At 34.1% G+C, this 16528-nt stretch overlaps 1 protein-coding gene across 2 annotated transcripts in view; it reads left to right on the forward strand.

The window, feature by feature from the left end:
* TMPRSS15 (transmembrane serine protease 15) overlaps window positions 1–16528 on the forward strand; it is a gene marked incomplete at its 5' end in the record, with an annotated part of 139087 nt that overhangs the window by 97988 nt on the left and 24571 nt on the right. For both annotated transcript variants that reach the window (XM_079101223.1, XM_079101224.1), the window contains 3 exons: window positions 1412–1522; window positions 3033–3165; window positions 11872–11967. In XM_079101223.1, the coding sequence (XP_078957349.1) occupies window positions 1412–1522; window positions 3033–3165; window positions 11872–11967 (340 nt within the window). The remainder of the gene's footprint in view (window positions 1–1411; window positions 1523–3032; window positions 3166–11871; window positions 11968–16528) is intronic.

The following is a 16528-nucleotide window of genomic DNA, read 5'->3' on the forward strand; positions in this document are numbered from 1 at the left end:
ACACCTCTGAATCATTGCTGCTTCCTGCTCCCACCCCTGCTCAGGATCCACTCCCATACAACTCAGTGCTAGAGTCTGGTTGCCCCTCCAGGCTACTATTGCTCATGTGCACATCTTTCCCAGTTTTCAGATGGCTAACTTCCTAACTTCTAAATTCTTTACATAGGACTCAATCACCAATCTTGACACAGCTTTCTTTTCACAAACTTTAGAAAATTGCAGTCATCATCTTCTGAAATTTTGCACTTTGCCTAAGTTTAGTCTGACAATTTTCAAAAGTTGGTTATTAAGTGACTTTATCTGTTGTTGACCAACTTTCCTTGTTTTGGTATGGAATGAACGGAATGGAATAGAATAGAATGGAATAGAATAGAATGGGATAGAATGGGATAGAATAGAATAGAATAGAATAGAATAGAATAGAATAGAATAGAATAGAATAGAATAGAATAGAATAGAATAGAATAGAATAGAATAGAATAGAATGGAATAGAATGGGATAGAATAGAATAGAATAGAATAGAATGGGATAGAATAGAATAGAATAGAATAGAATATTTAGTCAAGAATAGAATATTTAGTTGCTCAAACACGAAAACATACATTGGTATTTGTGCTAGAGTTGTGGAAGAAAATCTCTTTCATACTAAAGTCAGCATTAAAAAAAATCTGAAAGTCATTATACTTGTCCCACAGATTCTGCAGTATAATAAACTTATCTGGGGAGTAGGATTCTGTCTTCCTTTTCTAGGCAACCCAATATGAATTGATTCCTTAGGGAATCTCACACATGGCACTCCCCCACATAAGGACACTCTTTCAGGATCCTATTCTAGTCAGTCTTTTTTTCAGAAAACACATAAACAAAGAACAGCGATTCTCTGTTAGGTTTTTTTTTTTTTTTTTAATATCTATAAATAGGTGATTAGTACCAACCAATCCATTTTGGGTGTTCTGTTGCTATTGCTGTTTCATGCAGTATGGCTAGATTTACTACCTCTCTTTATAGTATAACATATTAATTAATATTCTCAGATCTGGGTTTGCAACCTAGATTCTAAACAGAAACAACCCCTTTCAAGTACTATCATAATTTGCCATCATAAATTGGGAGTCTATCTGAAATGATGAGGAAACATGTATCCAAAACCTCTTAGCCATCATTTAGAACTATCCCGAAAACTCAGAAAATACCTGAGGTTTCACATACACTTCTTTAAAGTCTGATATATTGTTTGACACTATTTGTAAAGCAATTTGTGTAACTAAGCATACGGTGTTTTTAATGTGAAAGTTCCACCATGTGCTGTGATAACGGGCTGATATTTAAGGGGCCTAAAATGCAAGGGTATACCAAAATCATTTACTTGCAATTTCCTTGTCCTGCACAATAAACATTCTTTCTCCACAGAGCCCTGCAAGGAAGACAATTTTCAGTGTGAGAGTGGAGAGTGCATTCCACTGATGAATCTCTGTGACAATCACCCACACTGTGCAGACGGCTCAGATGAAACACATTGTGGTAGGTCTTGTTTTTATGAAAATACTCATATGACTTTAGCTTCTGTATTTGGATCTACAAATGTAAAAGGGAGATCATGGCTTTACTTGTTACAATGTGTTTTGATGATTTGGGGTGTGAACACCTCCCGGTGATTTCAGCACTTTGGTACCATTCTGGTGTAGGAGAAAAGTTAACATGCTGACCTCTGTATTTTGTTTGTCTGTTTAAACTAGGTTAAATTTAATAATAGTAAGCCTAAGACAACCAATATTCATATATAAGCAATGTACCACAGAAGCAAGATACCAAATAGACACTTAACACCACTTATATTAACTATGTGTTCTGTCCATTGCCTACAAAATAGAGAGGACTTGCTTTGTACATACAGCCAGTCCCTTTTGAGATCACTGTAGCAATATGAATAGTGAATCCTTTTCTATGTCTTATTTTTATTTCTAAGAAAATATTTAATGTATACCATATATATACATAATGTTAAACACGCACACACACACACACACACACACACCAAGTGCTATGGACTATAACTAAACACAGTAAAACACTCCAATAATAAGAACTGACTCTACTCAAGCTATGACAAAATTGAGTTTTAGGGAAATTATGTGGTTGCCAAAAGGTCACACACCTAGGAGGGTTAAAGCTGTGTTTTCACCTAAGTCTGACTAATTCTAGTCAACACTTAACCCTTTTCAGATGGAGAATAAAATGTAAACAATAACTATAATACTGTGTATCTAGTTAAGTACCACCATGGCTGATGTTTATCTTGTTTGATAGACTAGCTTAATTTGCTCTGGTCCTTACCTGAACTTGGGTTTTCTTTCTATAAAAGACTAAGTTTCCAAGTTATGCTCTCTACAGATAATGTCATTTTCTGTTTATTGATATGCAATCGACTTGCATATCCTACCTCTTCTATTTTTTATAGTTATATGAAAGAACAAAATTAAATCAATTTAATTTATGTTTTGAACTTGACAACATACTCTTATGGAAAACTACAATCAAACTCTTAAAGTTTGAATGTTAAGAACATTGCAAATTTTATTTAAATGTCATCACTTATTCTTATTACCCTAGGTCAAAATGACCCTATCTGTAATGTAATCTCTTTAATGTATTTGGGTGTTGTACATGTGTTACTTTTTTAAATTATTACAAATTAGATTATAATTTTATATTTTTGAGGTACAAAGTGATGTTATGATATATGTATACAATGTGAATGATTAAATCAAGCTAATTGACCTATCCATCACCTCATATACTATTATTGTGTGTGTGTGTGTGTGTGTGTGTGTGTGTGTGTGTGTCAAGAAAACTTGGAATTTATTTCTTAGCAGTTTGGAAATATCCAGGTCATTATTGTAGCCCCCACGCTGTGCAACTGATCTCAAAAACCTTCCTCCTGTCTGAATGAAATTTTGTATATTTTGACCATCTCTCCATTCCATCCACCCTCTCATCTCTGGTAACCACCTCCTGCCTTTTGCCTCTTTAGTGCGTCTTTTCAATGGCACAATGAATAACAATGGTTTGGTGCAGTTCAGAATCCAGAGCATATGGCATGCAGCGTGTGCTGAGAACTGGACCACCCAGATTTCAAATGATGTTTGTCAGATGCTGGGACTAGGGTAAGTAAATCTACTCAAATATCTTTTAGAAATTCTCAACCTTTTTGCTGATATCAAATTTTGTTTATTTGAAATTAATCAAATTCTGAATTTAGAAAATGTACATGAAAGGAAGAAATAAAAATATCAATTTAACCCTATTCTCAAATAATAACTACTGCTAATGTGTTATATGTTATATAAATAAGTTATGTTATATAAATAAGTTTTGTTTTATGTCATATAAATAAGTATATGGGAATATTATATTATACAGAATGCATTTTGTTGTATAGCCTACATTCACATGAATATTGTTCATGTTTCTATATATTTTTTCTTGATTATCATTTTTAAGAAAATGAAATACAGTCAACTTTTGGTATCTTTAGGAGATTCTGGAAATGCTCAACTCCAAATCTAAAAATGCTCAAGTCCCTTATATAAAATAGTGTAGTATCTGCATGTAACATTTTATCTTCTCCCCATATACTTCAAATCATCTCTAGATTACTTATAATACTTCATACAGTATAAGTGATGTGTGAATATTTGTTATATTGCTTAGGGAATAACAAACTATGAGGTCTATAAAAGTAAGAACCAAGTTGTCATTACTTTCATCTCGGTAACATACACCTGAGATGACCAGTTTATAAAGAGAGAAAGTTTATTTTGACATACACAAAATTCTTATCCACAATCAACACCATCACTTTTGGCCAGTGGGGAGACAATGTATAATGAAAGGCGCCCTTAGTGTGATAAAATTGCTTTACTCATAACCTGGAATGCCAAGAAGGAAGAAGATGAGGTTTGGCATCCGCTTCTAGGTTGCTCCTCAATTACTCGAACACATCCCACTAGTCTCTACCTCTTAAAGTTCAGCCATCTCTGAACAGCACCTGCCTGGGGACTAACCCTCCAATACACAGAGCTTTGGAAAACATTTAAGACCCAGACTATAGCACGTGTATATTTTATCCATTATTATTCACATCTAGACTAATCCTTTCCTCCCAAAATAGATGCAATCTAATTATTCATTAAGGCAAATAAATCATTCATAATACACACACATATGCACATATAAATATAGATACATCTAGTTAGCAAAATGTATACAAAACATTGTCCAACTATAAATTGTTATCATCTTCTTCCTGTCCTAAACTGATTTTTAATGTATTCTAAAAGATATAAAGAAAAATAGGGAAATAATCCATGTATACACACACAATCAGCCTTTGTTAGATACCCCAAATATTCCTAGTTCATCCAATCAAATGCAATCGATTGCCTTGTGTGTAAGAGACTGTTCTTTCTAATTGACTTGTAGTTTATATAGCAGAATCTTTATGCTGCACACAGGTTTCCAGAATGCATTTCAAATTGGTTTTGTAATTTTAGCTTTGTTTGGATCTCAAAACATATATTCACTGACAATAGCCTTATATGCAATAGTTGTCTCTAGCTTAACCCACAAAAGCTGTTTAATTGCTAGTATACTGAGAAAGTTATATTCTATACCAATGCCATCCCACTTAGAATGTTAGGAGTGTTCCGTAACTTCTTGCACTTGGACTCAAAATTTCCAGGTTCCCTTGTCTCCCCCAATTCTGTGCTTTAGAATGGGAAACCCCCCGCCCCTGCCACTGAATGCCTCATCTGAGTGATAATGGCCTCATCCAGAAGGTAATTCCTGTCAAGAACAGAGAGAGGAATTGAATTTTTAATCTGTTATGTAAATAATTATTGATTTGGTTTATGTGTATTAATCAGAAACTCCCTGTACTTTAGATGAACCTGTGTGTTTGTATAATACTTTTTTCTATTTTTTTTTTCACACTTTATTTTTACAAAAACCTTTCACCTTGGGGAAGGGGAATCAGACAAGAGTCTTGGAAGAGGGTGGGTTCTAGGAGGAACACTGTTTTTTGATAGAGTCAACAAAGCCCTGAAACTGGTAGTCATTTATTTTCACTTTAAGTAGAACACTGGATAAGTGGCATTAATTCCAGTTTCTGCCTTTAACAATGAGTTTAGTTTGACCGACAGTGAATTCAGAGAGGTGAGACCCTGGGAAGTACTTTGCTTCTGCTGCCCAAGTTGTCAGTAATGCTAAGTAACTCTTTGTTGCCCCACCCCCTGCCCCCCTGTTTGTAAAGATTAAGCTAAGGAGATTGGTAATTTGACCTCTTTCCAAATGGCTGCTTCAGAATATTCTGGATGGTTGGATTTTCACTGACCAGGAGCCTTGTGTCTCAATTCACCAGCTTCCTAAGCATCATCGTTTAATTATAAATTCAGTAGCTCTTTCCAATGTGGCTTGTGCATCTGAGCTAAATTGCTTTCTAGACCACATATGGGATTAAGATTAGTCACTTTGCAAAGGTCAGAATGATCAACAGCTTACTCTGATAAACAGTTTTTTCAATAAATTTAAATGAAATATGTTTGATGGTAGCATAGTGCTAAATCCTACCTTTATATGATAGAATGTAAAAGAAAGAATATATCTTTACTACATTTTAATACTACATAAAATAAATTTATTAGTCTGATTATTCTTGGATTAGGACTAACATTAGCAGTGATATTGTGTCATGTCCCTGAATGAATAAGACATGTTTTTTTGTTTTAAATCCTTATGTGGTGGGGATCGAAACATAAATAGAGAATAAACAAGTAATGTGATAAATGCAATGTGATATAAGACAACCTAACTCAATTTGGTCATATTAGGGAAGTCATTCTAGAAAATGACCTGAGCTCAGTAGATGAAAGTCAATTCCACACAATTGTGTACTCTTTATTTACATTTCCCTTTTCCCCAGTCAGATTCTACTTTCTAGTTCTCTGACCTTATTTCCTGTGAAAAATTTCTTCCAGCTGAAGACAGGGACAAGGAGCTAGGTTTGTCAGCATATGAAACACATGGTACATCCTATTGTCTTAGACACAGTATTTTTGAGGAAGGCCAGACACTTGCTTTCTTCTGAAATGAGTCAGGTAATTTCTTCAAAGGCTTTAATCTTTGGCCCTGTGCTTGCTCATTAAATAGTCTCCATAGTGCTATAATAATTGAAAGAAAGTTACAGCCTTAATGAGAATTTGTCTAGACTGGTGCATGGTAACTGAAAGAAAACTTAGTGAGTTTAAATGATGTGTGTTTGGTACAGTGGAAAGTAATTTAGAAGTCAACTTATTAAAAAGGCACTTGCAGTCTCTCAAGATTATTTATGCAGATAGGTTATGAAATGCAATTCCCCTCAGATTCTAGTAAATCATATGAGGCAGATTTCATCAGCCTTTACTTTTTTATATTAAACATTTTAATTCCTTGCCATTTATAGCATGCATAAGTAAAAAGTATTTTAAATAACATTTTTTTATGTCTTTTATCAGAGTGTGAAAGGAAACATTTTATTCTGATGCAAGAATAAATGTTAAAGTAGTGATTTTTTTCAATGGTCCTGTCTAGGAAAAAGCACTACCCTGTTGCTGAACCAATATATGAATGATGCAGTTCACTTGACTTGCTCAGTTTTAAAAACCAAGATAAACCATCAGCTTTGTAAAACTACAGAATCTAGAACATATTTATGGATTAAACATAGAGTGAATTACTTGTATCATAATAATTCTGTGAGGACTTGGTGTGATATTTTTGAATCCCACAATAGTCCTGCACAAGATAGCTTTATTTGACATATCATAAATATCCATTTGATCCTCTCATTCTCAAACCCGAATAAGAAATGGAACAACTTTAGTGTTCTTCCATTGTAGACATGTTTGTGAAATATTAGAAGAAAAGATAAAGTGGTTCTTTTTAAAGTCTTTCAAATACGCAGAGCATAATTAGCAAAAATTCTTTTTAAGCATCATGATAAATTTGTTTCCATGATTTAGCCCTGGGTCCTGGAAAACTGGTCTTCTATACTAGTTAAGAAATTGGTGGGCAAATAGTGCTCCTTTCCCTGTCTATATTTTCTGTCAGTGTCTCCCAAATTTTCAACTAGGAGAAGAAAGCCTTAACTTATGACAACTTAAAACACAAAACAATGGTAAAAAATGGAAAATAGTAGAAAAATGCAACTATTCTCTTTGGCTTTAAACAACTCCTTTTTATTTGCTCATTCTATAGGGAAACAAATATTTGCGATTATTTTTACTTTTAATTCACGATTTTAGCACCACCAAAAACACTTTTTATTTTTAACCATGGTACTGTAGTACCATTAGGCAGGAGAAGCTGTGAGCAAGTTGGTGGAACAGAACATACACTTTACTAGATTTAACTGACTATAAAGCCCCTTGTTTAAATAAATAAAAAATTATAACTCTGATTTACTTCCCTATCCTAAAATTAGAAAAGTACTAATTAAAAATAAGTAAGGAATAAATAGTAATAAACTGCAGTAGTTTGATAATCTTTGATAGGTTTGTTATGTAACAGGACTGGTAGAAGCACACTGGTTAGGTAATTATATCTTCCATGGGCAAGGTAGTGATAGCAAGAGTACCACTGACTTGTAATCCAAAAGCTACATTAGCTTCTGGATGTGCCACCTAGTTATAAATTAGAATTCTCTAGTTTGCAGACACTGGTATCCAAGGTTGTCAAAATCAGTGGTTCTACCAGCAACACTGAATCAGCTGGGATTCTGTGACAGAAATGCAAATGATGGAACCACATTTCACACACCTGGAGTACAGCCCAGCAAACCACAATTTAATAAGCCCTTCAGGTGATTTTGATGGCTACTGAAGTTTGAGAACCACTACATATGGTAGGAGTTCTTAACCTTTCCTTTGTGTCATGGACACTTTTGTCAGTCTGGAGAAACTCCCCAACCTCTTCTGAGATTCATGTATTTAATTGTATGAAGCAAAATACACACAGTCACAAAAGAAATTAATATGACAAATAATTATCAAAATATTAAAATATGAAATGGCAATTTACATTTTTTATGAAAGTATCAAATAAGATGCACTGGTAGTTCTAATAATTAAATAATAACAAATATGAGCATAAATTATATTTTTATGTATATGGAGCAACTGCAATATGATGCAAAGATGCGAAGATATCTGAAGTTTGTTTTGATGACAATATTATAGGTGCTAATGTGATTAGTATTGTGATTAGTATTAGTAATATTGTGATTAGTCACCGTGTACTGGAAGAAAAAAAGTTAAATTTCAGATAGAAGTTTGTAAGAATAAAGATGTAACTATTTCTTACCCAATTACAAGCTTCCATGATGTTATCATGGACTATACGGAGTTCTATAAGAGCCAAGCTAAGACAATAAGAATCTTGGCTACAGTGAGACCCAGGGCTCTTGTTTTCGTCGTCTTCTCTCTCTTTTTTTTTTATTTTTTAACTGGTATACACTGTTCACACCTATATTTCAAGATTGGAAATGCATATTTGCAAGCAGCAATACAGAAGAATTCATGAAGAATGCATAATCTCTGAAAATTATGAAAACATCCCTGCTCCCAGTACATTTCTAAATACAGAACTGACTACCATATTTGTTCCTTCTGTTTGGCAAGACAGATCTTGCTTTCTAAGGAGCCCAAGTGACTGACACAGCAGTCCTCTTGAATCTGAGGAAATCATCATCTTTTTGCACTCGTTTTGATATAAAACATAGTACTTGGTGGTTTGATTTCACCTAGATAAAGCAACACAATACAAACCATCAAAAAAACTCTTTTTCTACTGATCCTAGGTCTAAGAACCCTATTGAGAATAGTATCTGACTTAATCCAAGGGGTCCCTTACCTTGTAAACTCTGACACTAACTTTAATTTTCTGGAAAAGTTATTTCTACACTATAATACATCAAAAGAGAAGTGGAGAGTTTAGAAAGATCTATACAAGAAGGATATCATTGAAAGAAAAAAAAATCCATGGTTAGGTTCTCACCAAAATCTATATTTCCTTTTGACCCTGTTCTAAGGGAGGGAGAGATTTCTACATTACAAAACAGAAACAGGTAAGAGGAGAAAACTTTAGTCTTGTGAAATTTATAGCAAAACTTTCCTTGTTTATTCTACTTCTAAAGCGTATTTTTAAAGGAACCACCTATTATTAATGCTGTATATTCTCCAAGATGTTGTCCACAGAAAGCCTGTCTCTCTGACAATCTTCTACAAGTATCACTTCTGTCAGCCATATTTTTTGTGGAAGGTACTGAGTTTGTTTCCTTCCTAGCACCATTACATCTGTTAGCAAACAGAGAGCAGTTATCAACTAACCCATCAGTTTTTCTCTTACTCTTAATGCACTAGATTTCACAAAAGAGGAAATTGATTAGATTAAGTAAATTTTGCATTGAGATGATTGTATGTATATATCACGAACTTTTAAGGGCCAAGGTCGGAAATTTTTAAATTAATTAAACTTAACCATTTCTAAAAGCTGTAATAAGGCTAAGTGAGTGCTAAGTTTATTGCTGTAAATGTAGTAAAGGAGTAAACAATTGTAATCAAAATGTGTACATTCCAGATGTGTTGTTTACCCAAAGCTTGCATGCCATGACTGTCCCAGTGGAGTGACTGGCCATGGAATCCCTTCCATCCACTATTCCCCTTCCTGCCTGTAAAATGTTCTGCCCTTCTTTCTGTCCTGCCAAATCTATCCTCTTCTTTCCCTCCAACCTAAAAATAAAGGTCCATCCTCCTCCAAAAAGCTTTCTATGCTAATCCCACCTGGCTCTTCATTACTTAAGCTTTTGGGAATATGAAATGAGCTACAGTGCCTGGCTACAGTATTTGCGGCTTGCGTTATTATTCTTTTTAGCTTTAGTGTGTCCAAAGGCTTAAAACATCCCTACCTAAGCTCCTGCTTGGGGAAGAATTCTTATCAAAGCAAAGACAGTCTAAGGAGCAAGAAAAAAAAAAAAAAAAGAGAGAGAAACCTAAGCAGAGCCTAAGAAGAGAGGCAGAAGATTTAATACCATGCAAGTAGCCTTGGGATATTCCTTTTTCTTTCCCTAGAATTCATCTATGAATATATTTTTATACTCCATCTATGACCTCAAAAATAATAATGGTTGCATGTATATGCTTCTTTTCACACATAAAATAAAGTTTTTCTGAAGTCAGGACAGCCCTTTGATGGTACATAACCCATAAAAATGGTAATAAAAATTTAGAAATAGGTTACCAGGAGGCACTAGTATGTCAACAAGGTAATGCCATATGGTGTTTTTATGTGATATTAAATTATTGATTACAGAGAGCAGTGTAAATGCATAATGGTGGAGTTATCTAATCTGCAGATCTGGAATTTGGAAAATTTTTAAAATACACATTCTAATTGTCATTTTCACAGTATGTCTCTAAAAACTGCAAGGAAGGGAAACAGAGGCAGAAGGTTCCTCAAGTATATTCTCCAGATACAGAATTTAATATAACATATTCTTTCTCAGTTTGTTCTTCTGTAGTTCTGAAATTTTTGTCTCTCAACATTGAATTGTTAATCTCATTTATAAAAACTCAAGATACTAAATTATGGCACATTAGATAGTGGCTCCATTGTCCCCACTCTCTCTTCAGCAGAGGAAAGATACCAAACACTCCTCATTTATTAAAGGTATGGAAAGTAAAAGAACCATCCTCTACCCAGTTCTTTTTTAATGATTGATTATAATAGTGTCAAGTGCTCTTTGGAAATTCCTATACACAAAGAGCCAAGTGTCAGTGATGGTTGCCATCTTAGGTAACACCTAGTCTTCTCTTAGAGAGGCAGCAGCAAGTTCATCATACTACTTTCAGAGAAAGGAATTGTGTCATTGCTCTGCTGCCCAGTGGAAGAGAGCAGAATCAGTATGCTTCCAGCTTAACAGCATATTTGCATATAAAAATTAAATTTGGAATAAAAGAAAGAAAAAAAAGATTAGAAATCGAAAGCTTAAGTTCCCAGTTGGACCTTCAGAAAACAGTTGGGATATGTAAGAGAAACTGTTAATTAAGCACCACAGTGGAGAGCATGGTTTTCACAGGCTTTCTGGGGAAAGAGAACCTAGGGAATTAGATGTCTCTTGTCTCATGAAGGGAGGTGCCTCCACCAAGCACTGGCTCACCCATTGATACTTGCAGATCTAGGCTCCATACTCCCTGTTTTAGAGCAATCTTGTGGCTTCTGGTCTTAAATTAAGGCTTGTTAGCCTTTGAATTGAACAAAATGTCAAGAACAAAGCAGCATTTTGAAAGGTAGGAAAACTGAAGAGCTTATTTTTCTATGTTGTCCTTAGGCAACATGCATTTTTGAAAAAGATGAGTAATATTTAGTTAAAAAAAAAAAAGAGGCTTAAATGATGGTACAGTAATTCTGTGAAATTGTCATTCAAATCAACTATGAAGAAAACTATTGAACAACATAGGAAGCTCTAATAAAAATCAGATACTTAAAGTATATATGCAAAGATCTGAACTTTGTAAAATAATATGAGAATATAAATAAGCCCTAGAAGTATTATGCAAAAAATTAAAATTGTGTTTCATGTTATTATGGCTAATTCTTCTACTGAGCTACACTATTTTTTTAGGTAAGCAGAACTTTTGAAGTTTTATTTTACAATGTTCTTCTCTTCTACATAATCCCATAATTTCTTTCAATGTCCACAGCATAAAGAGTGAAAACTGTAGCTTGTGGTTTTTTGCATGTGTTTTTCTTTTATTTATATCTCTTTTTTTCCATAGGAGTGAAAATTCATCAATGACAATATTCTCTACTGGAGGTGGGCCATTTGTAAAACTAAATGCAGCACCTAATGGCAGCTTAATACTAACACCCAGGTGGGTTCTAAAATTTGGTCTTATAGTAGATGTATATGAACTGGAAAGAAGATCGAGTTTTGAAGCCAGTCAGATTTAATGCTTCCATAGCCTGGCCGTGTAATCTCCAATAGTGATATCAAGCAGTGTCTAATCCATCTTTCTGAGAACACTGTCTGATTCTCTAATATATATGGTAAGATAGTTAAATGAGGTATTGACCACACAATCATTGGGTACACAGATAGAGGTTTGATAAGTTCTAATAACATACACTTACTTCTTTATTCTAATTCTTAGATTTATAAACAATTAAATCCCATAGACAGAAATTGTGCAACCTGTGATAAATAGGTTCAATGTGGCTCACACTAAAGAAAACAACACAAATTACACATTGTAGCTAATATTAAAAGAAGAAAAATGGGGTGGGGGGTCATGGTATATCCTTTTCTCTCCCTAAGTAAGTGGAAGATGAGTATTAAATGACATCTAAACCTTTAGTTGAGCCGAAGCAATCTCTTCTATTTTTAAAAGTTAGGCTTATTTTTAAAGGCTTTCCAAAGGTATTGAAAAGCAACAACTTTCCTGTATTCTAAAAGTTGTTTTAGCTTAAATATTATCATTTCTCCTATTTGGGCCTTAATACTCATACTGGTGTATTTTGTTCAACATACTTACTGTTAGAAAACAAAGTTAGGTAATTATTTAGCTGTTCATGAAAGTTAACATTTCCACAAGCTCAACTAGTAAACTGAAGTGATTAAGGAGTATTTTTAGTGGCAGTAAAAGGACCTTCTAGTTGAATGTTTTATATCGGTGTTTGCTGGGCCTTCACTGTTATTATGAGTCTTGCTGGGAATGAAGCAAACCATCTGCAAGTGAAAAAGCAGCCTTCCAAATTCCTTTCTCTAAGATATGCAGGAATTTATGTTACCATTATAGGTCTTGAAGGAGTTTTTTCATTGAGAATTTCATGTATTCATAGCATAGACACTTCACTGAATAAGAAATAGCAAAGGATAAAGAATTTTAAAACCATTCAAGTTAATTGTATGCATGTTTGAGAGCAGTGCTAGGTTATTTCATATTTATCAACAAAATACCAATAGGAGCTTACATTGACATCATTACTTTATGTATGTTCATGATATTAAAAAGAGACACCATTTATAGACATTCTTTAAACTCATCTAAACAATAAGCCAGTTAGTTAAATGTCTTTAATCCCTTCCTATTAATTACTTACATTATGCTGTCTTGGCAAACATTCAGACAAATTCATGCATCCATTTGATTAGTTATTTTGTGCATCTACTTATTTATTTATTTATTGCAGAGACAATTATGTTTATTAGCCTATGAAAAATGATGCTTTTGAAAATACCCATGCACTACTGGTTATAATAAAAAGTAAAGGGAAAGGTTGGATGTCAGGGAAAATGATTCTCTTAACTATGAAAATCTACTAGTCTGTATCCCCATTTTTTCTTATGATGAGTCATGCAAAGACTCAAACTACCATTTGCACCACTGGGAAAAGGACCCTTGAAATATATTCCACAATCTGAATACTGACCTACTTCTGTAATTGAAACAGAAGTCAATGGAAATGTGATGATATATACTGATCAATATTATGATCAAAACATGGTGCTAGACACAGGATGCAAAATGCTTATCAAATATTTTGTTGAATGTCCAGTATGTGACAAGCACTGCAGTAGGAATATTCTGCAGGTCACCTCCAATCCACGTGAAAGCTCTGTGACTTAGGTAATACTGCTTCTCAATAAGGATGAGGACAGGAAAGCTTGGGTTGATAAAAAAAAAAAAAAAAGTCCACAAAGCTGATTGGCAATATGAAAATTCTAACCCAAGTCGACTTGAGTACAAAACATTCTACTTCTTCACTCTTGAACATGCTACCTTCTAAATTTCCTAAGTCTCACTTTAAGTAGCATTTTTGCAAGGGAAAAATAAAATAAAATAAATTTGCAGAGGAAAAGAAAGAAAAGGCAAGGACTTTTCAACAATAATAAATGTTAGAAATAAATACAAAGAGAAATGAGTTCTTTATGGTCAAGAGGGTAGACAAAAACCCATCAGTTCATATCACAATATTACTCCACTGGGTCAAGGAAAAGAGACAGGATCATGACATTGTTATTCTTGCACTACAGAGAACTAACCTAGCTTTGACTCTGTCGGGGTCTTAAGCCCTCTTGCTCTTCTCAACCAGCGATAAGGGAAGGGGACACTCCCCAACAAGGTCAGACCGGGATAATTAGGGCCAACTGACTGCCCACTCCCAGCCCTCCGGGTGGAGGACAATCAGACTAGTCAGGGAGACCAGTCACAGCAGGAACTCGTTTATTGAGGAAATCACACAGCTTTTATGTAGGGTGGGGGCAAGGTGGGAACCAATCAGCTTAAAGGTCAGCAAGGCATGGGGGGGGTTCACGCAGGCAAGAGTCCCATTGGACTATATGGCAAGCACGAGCTGATCACATTCGCTGAACTGTTGTTAACCAATCCCTGACAGTGGTCCGGTTTATCATCATTAACTATTGAAACCGCCTTTGAGGCCTTGATCTTGCCAGGGAGAGTAAGGAGTCAGCCTGAGTTAGTTAACGTGTCATTAGTCCCAACATGACTCCATGACAATAGCCAGAACAGTAATTATATTTCTTTCCAATTTTTGTAAATTTACCTTGATGAAGTAGGATTAGCTGCTCATTCTGCCTAGAGAATATGCAATGTTCTCTACCCTGAGATGCTACATGCTTATGACTTTATAACAATTTGATTTTCCAAAATACATGAAAAAGAAGGTACTAAGATCAGTTGAATTTTATGGTTAATTGCTGTGTTAACCAGAAACTTTTCTGTGTTTGATATAAAGAAATTAAGCATTGCTTAATCTTTCTAAGACAGTTAAACATGTCTTAGAAAGACTAAGCATTTGAATGTGGATTTTCATTGTTAAGTACTGCAGATGCAGAAAGAGTTTTGATGAAACTTGAAATATTTACTAGGAAGCATTCTAGAAGTGATATCTTTCTCAAACACAAGTGGATATCTGAAAGGGAATTAGTTTAGACTTTTTGGGGCATTGTGGATACATAATTATATATCTATAGTGAGAAATACATGCTTGCATTATTTGTTATTAATAAAATTTATATCTATTTACTTATATTTCTATGAAAATTACCCTCTGTTATAAAAGATGTGTTAATTAGACAATAGGAAGTTTTGTAATTTCAAGTAAATTTTATAATGCATGTTGCAGAAACACTAAATTATTTAAGCATATGGTATTGCTTTGTTTTTTGTTTTATTTTATTTTTATCCAAAGTTTAAACACCTAAAAACATGCACATTAGATTTAGTTAAATATATGTGTGTGTAAGTGTGCATGCATGTTTTAATGTGACCAATATCTGCAGAATTGTATTAGGGAATAGTGGGGCCATGTACTACAATTTATTGGGTTATACTGATCTCTAGTGGTTATATTGTATAACACATTTCAAAACTATTTTCATTTAAAATTTAAAATAGAATTTTTTACTTTGAATAAAAATTGGTATCCAAATTTTTAAATGAGTCTCTTCAATAATTTATGCATAAACTTTATTTTGTATTTGAAATTTACATGCCTGACTCCCTGGAAATCAGTTCCTGTGATTCATTCATCATTCAATTTCCTGAACCAAGCACATAGCTTCACACCTTGTCGGGCCCTGAATAGTAGTGGGATTGTCCATATGGGGGTATACTCTGCACAGTAGTCCCTTCTTACCCACAGTTTTGCTTTTTATGATTTCAATTACCTGTAATCTAAAAGGATTAAATGGAACATTCCAAAAGTGCAGTTTTTAAATTTTAAATTAACTTTCAATACGAGTAGCATAATGAAATCTCAAGTTGTCCTACTCATTTCTGCCCAGAAAATGAATCACACCTTTGCCCAGCATATCCGTGCTGTCTGCTTTACCCACCCATCAGTTACTTAGCACCTATTTTACTTATGCGATTGACTTTCAGTATCTCAGTGCTCAAGTTCAAGTTACCCTTATTTTATTTAATAATGACTCACAAACACAAGTCAGGGATATGGCTATTAGCCTTTGCTAAAGGGAAGCCAAAAAGTATTTCCTTTAAATGAAAAGATGAAATTTTTCAACCTACTGATTAAAAAAAAAAAAGTCATCAGGGAGATTCCTAAGATCTCTAATTTATGATAAGAATGAACCTTCTACACATGAAATTATGAAAACAGAAAAATAAATTTATGCTAATTTCATTGTCACATCTCAATCTGCAAAAATTAATGGCCACCATGTGTAATAGGTATTTGGTTATAATGAAAAAGACACTAGAGATAGCACTCAGTACTATCTGTGATTTTAAGCATTTACTGGGGATCTTGGAATCTATTCTCCATGAATAATGGTAGGGGTACTATTATATTAGATAATGATTAAATCCAAGGTTAATTCATACAAAGTAGCCATATTTATCATTGACTGACCATTCCTTATGTATAAGGCACAATAATAATTCCATTGCAAAT

Source organism: Sciurus vulgaris (genome assembly GCF_902686455.1).
Source record: "Sciurus vulgaris genome assembly, chromosome: 10".
Lineage (NCBI taxonomy): Eukaryota > Metazoa > Chordata > Mammalia > Rodentia > Sciuridae > Sciurus > Sciurus vulgaris.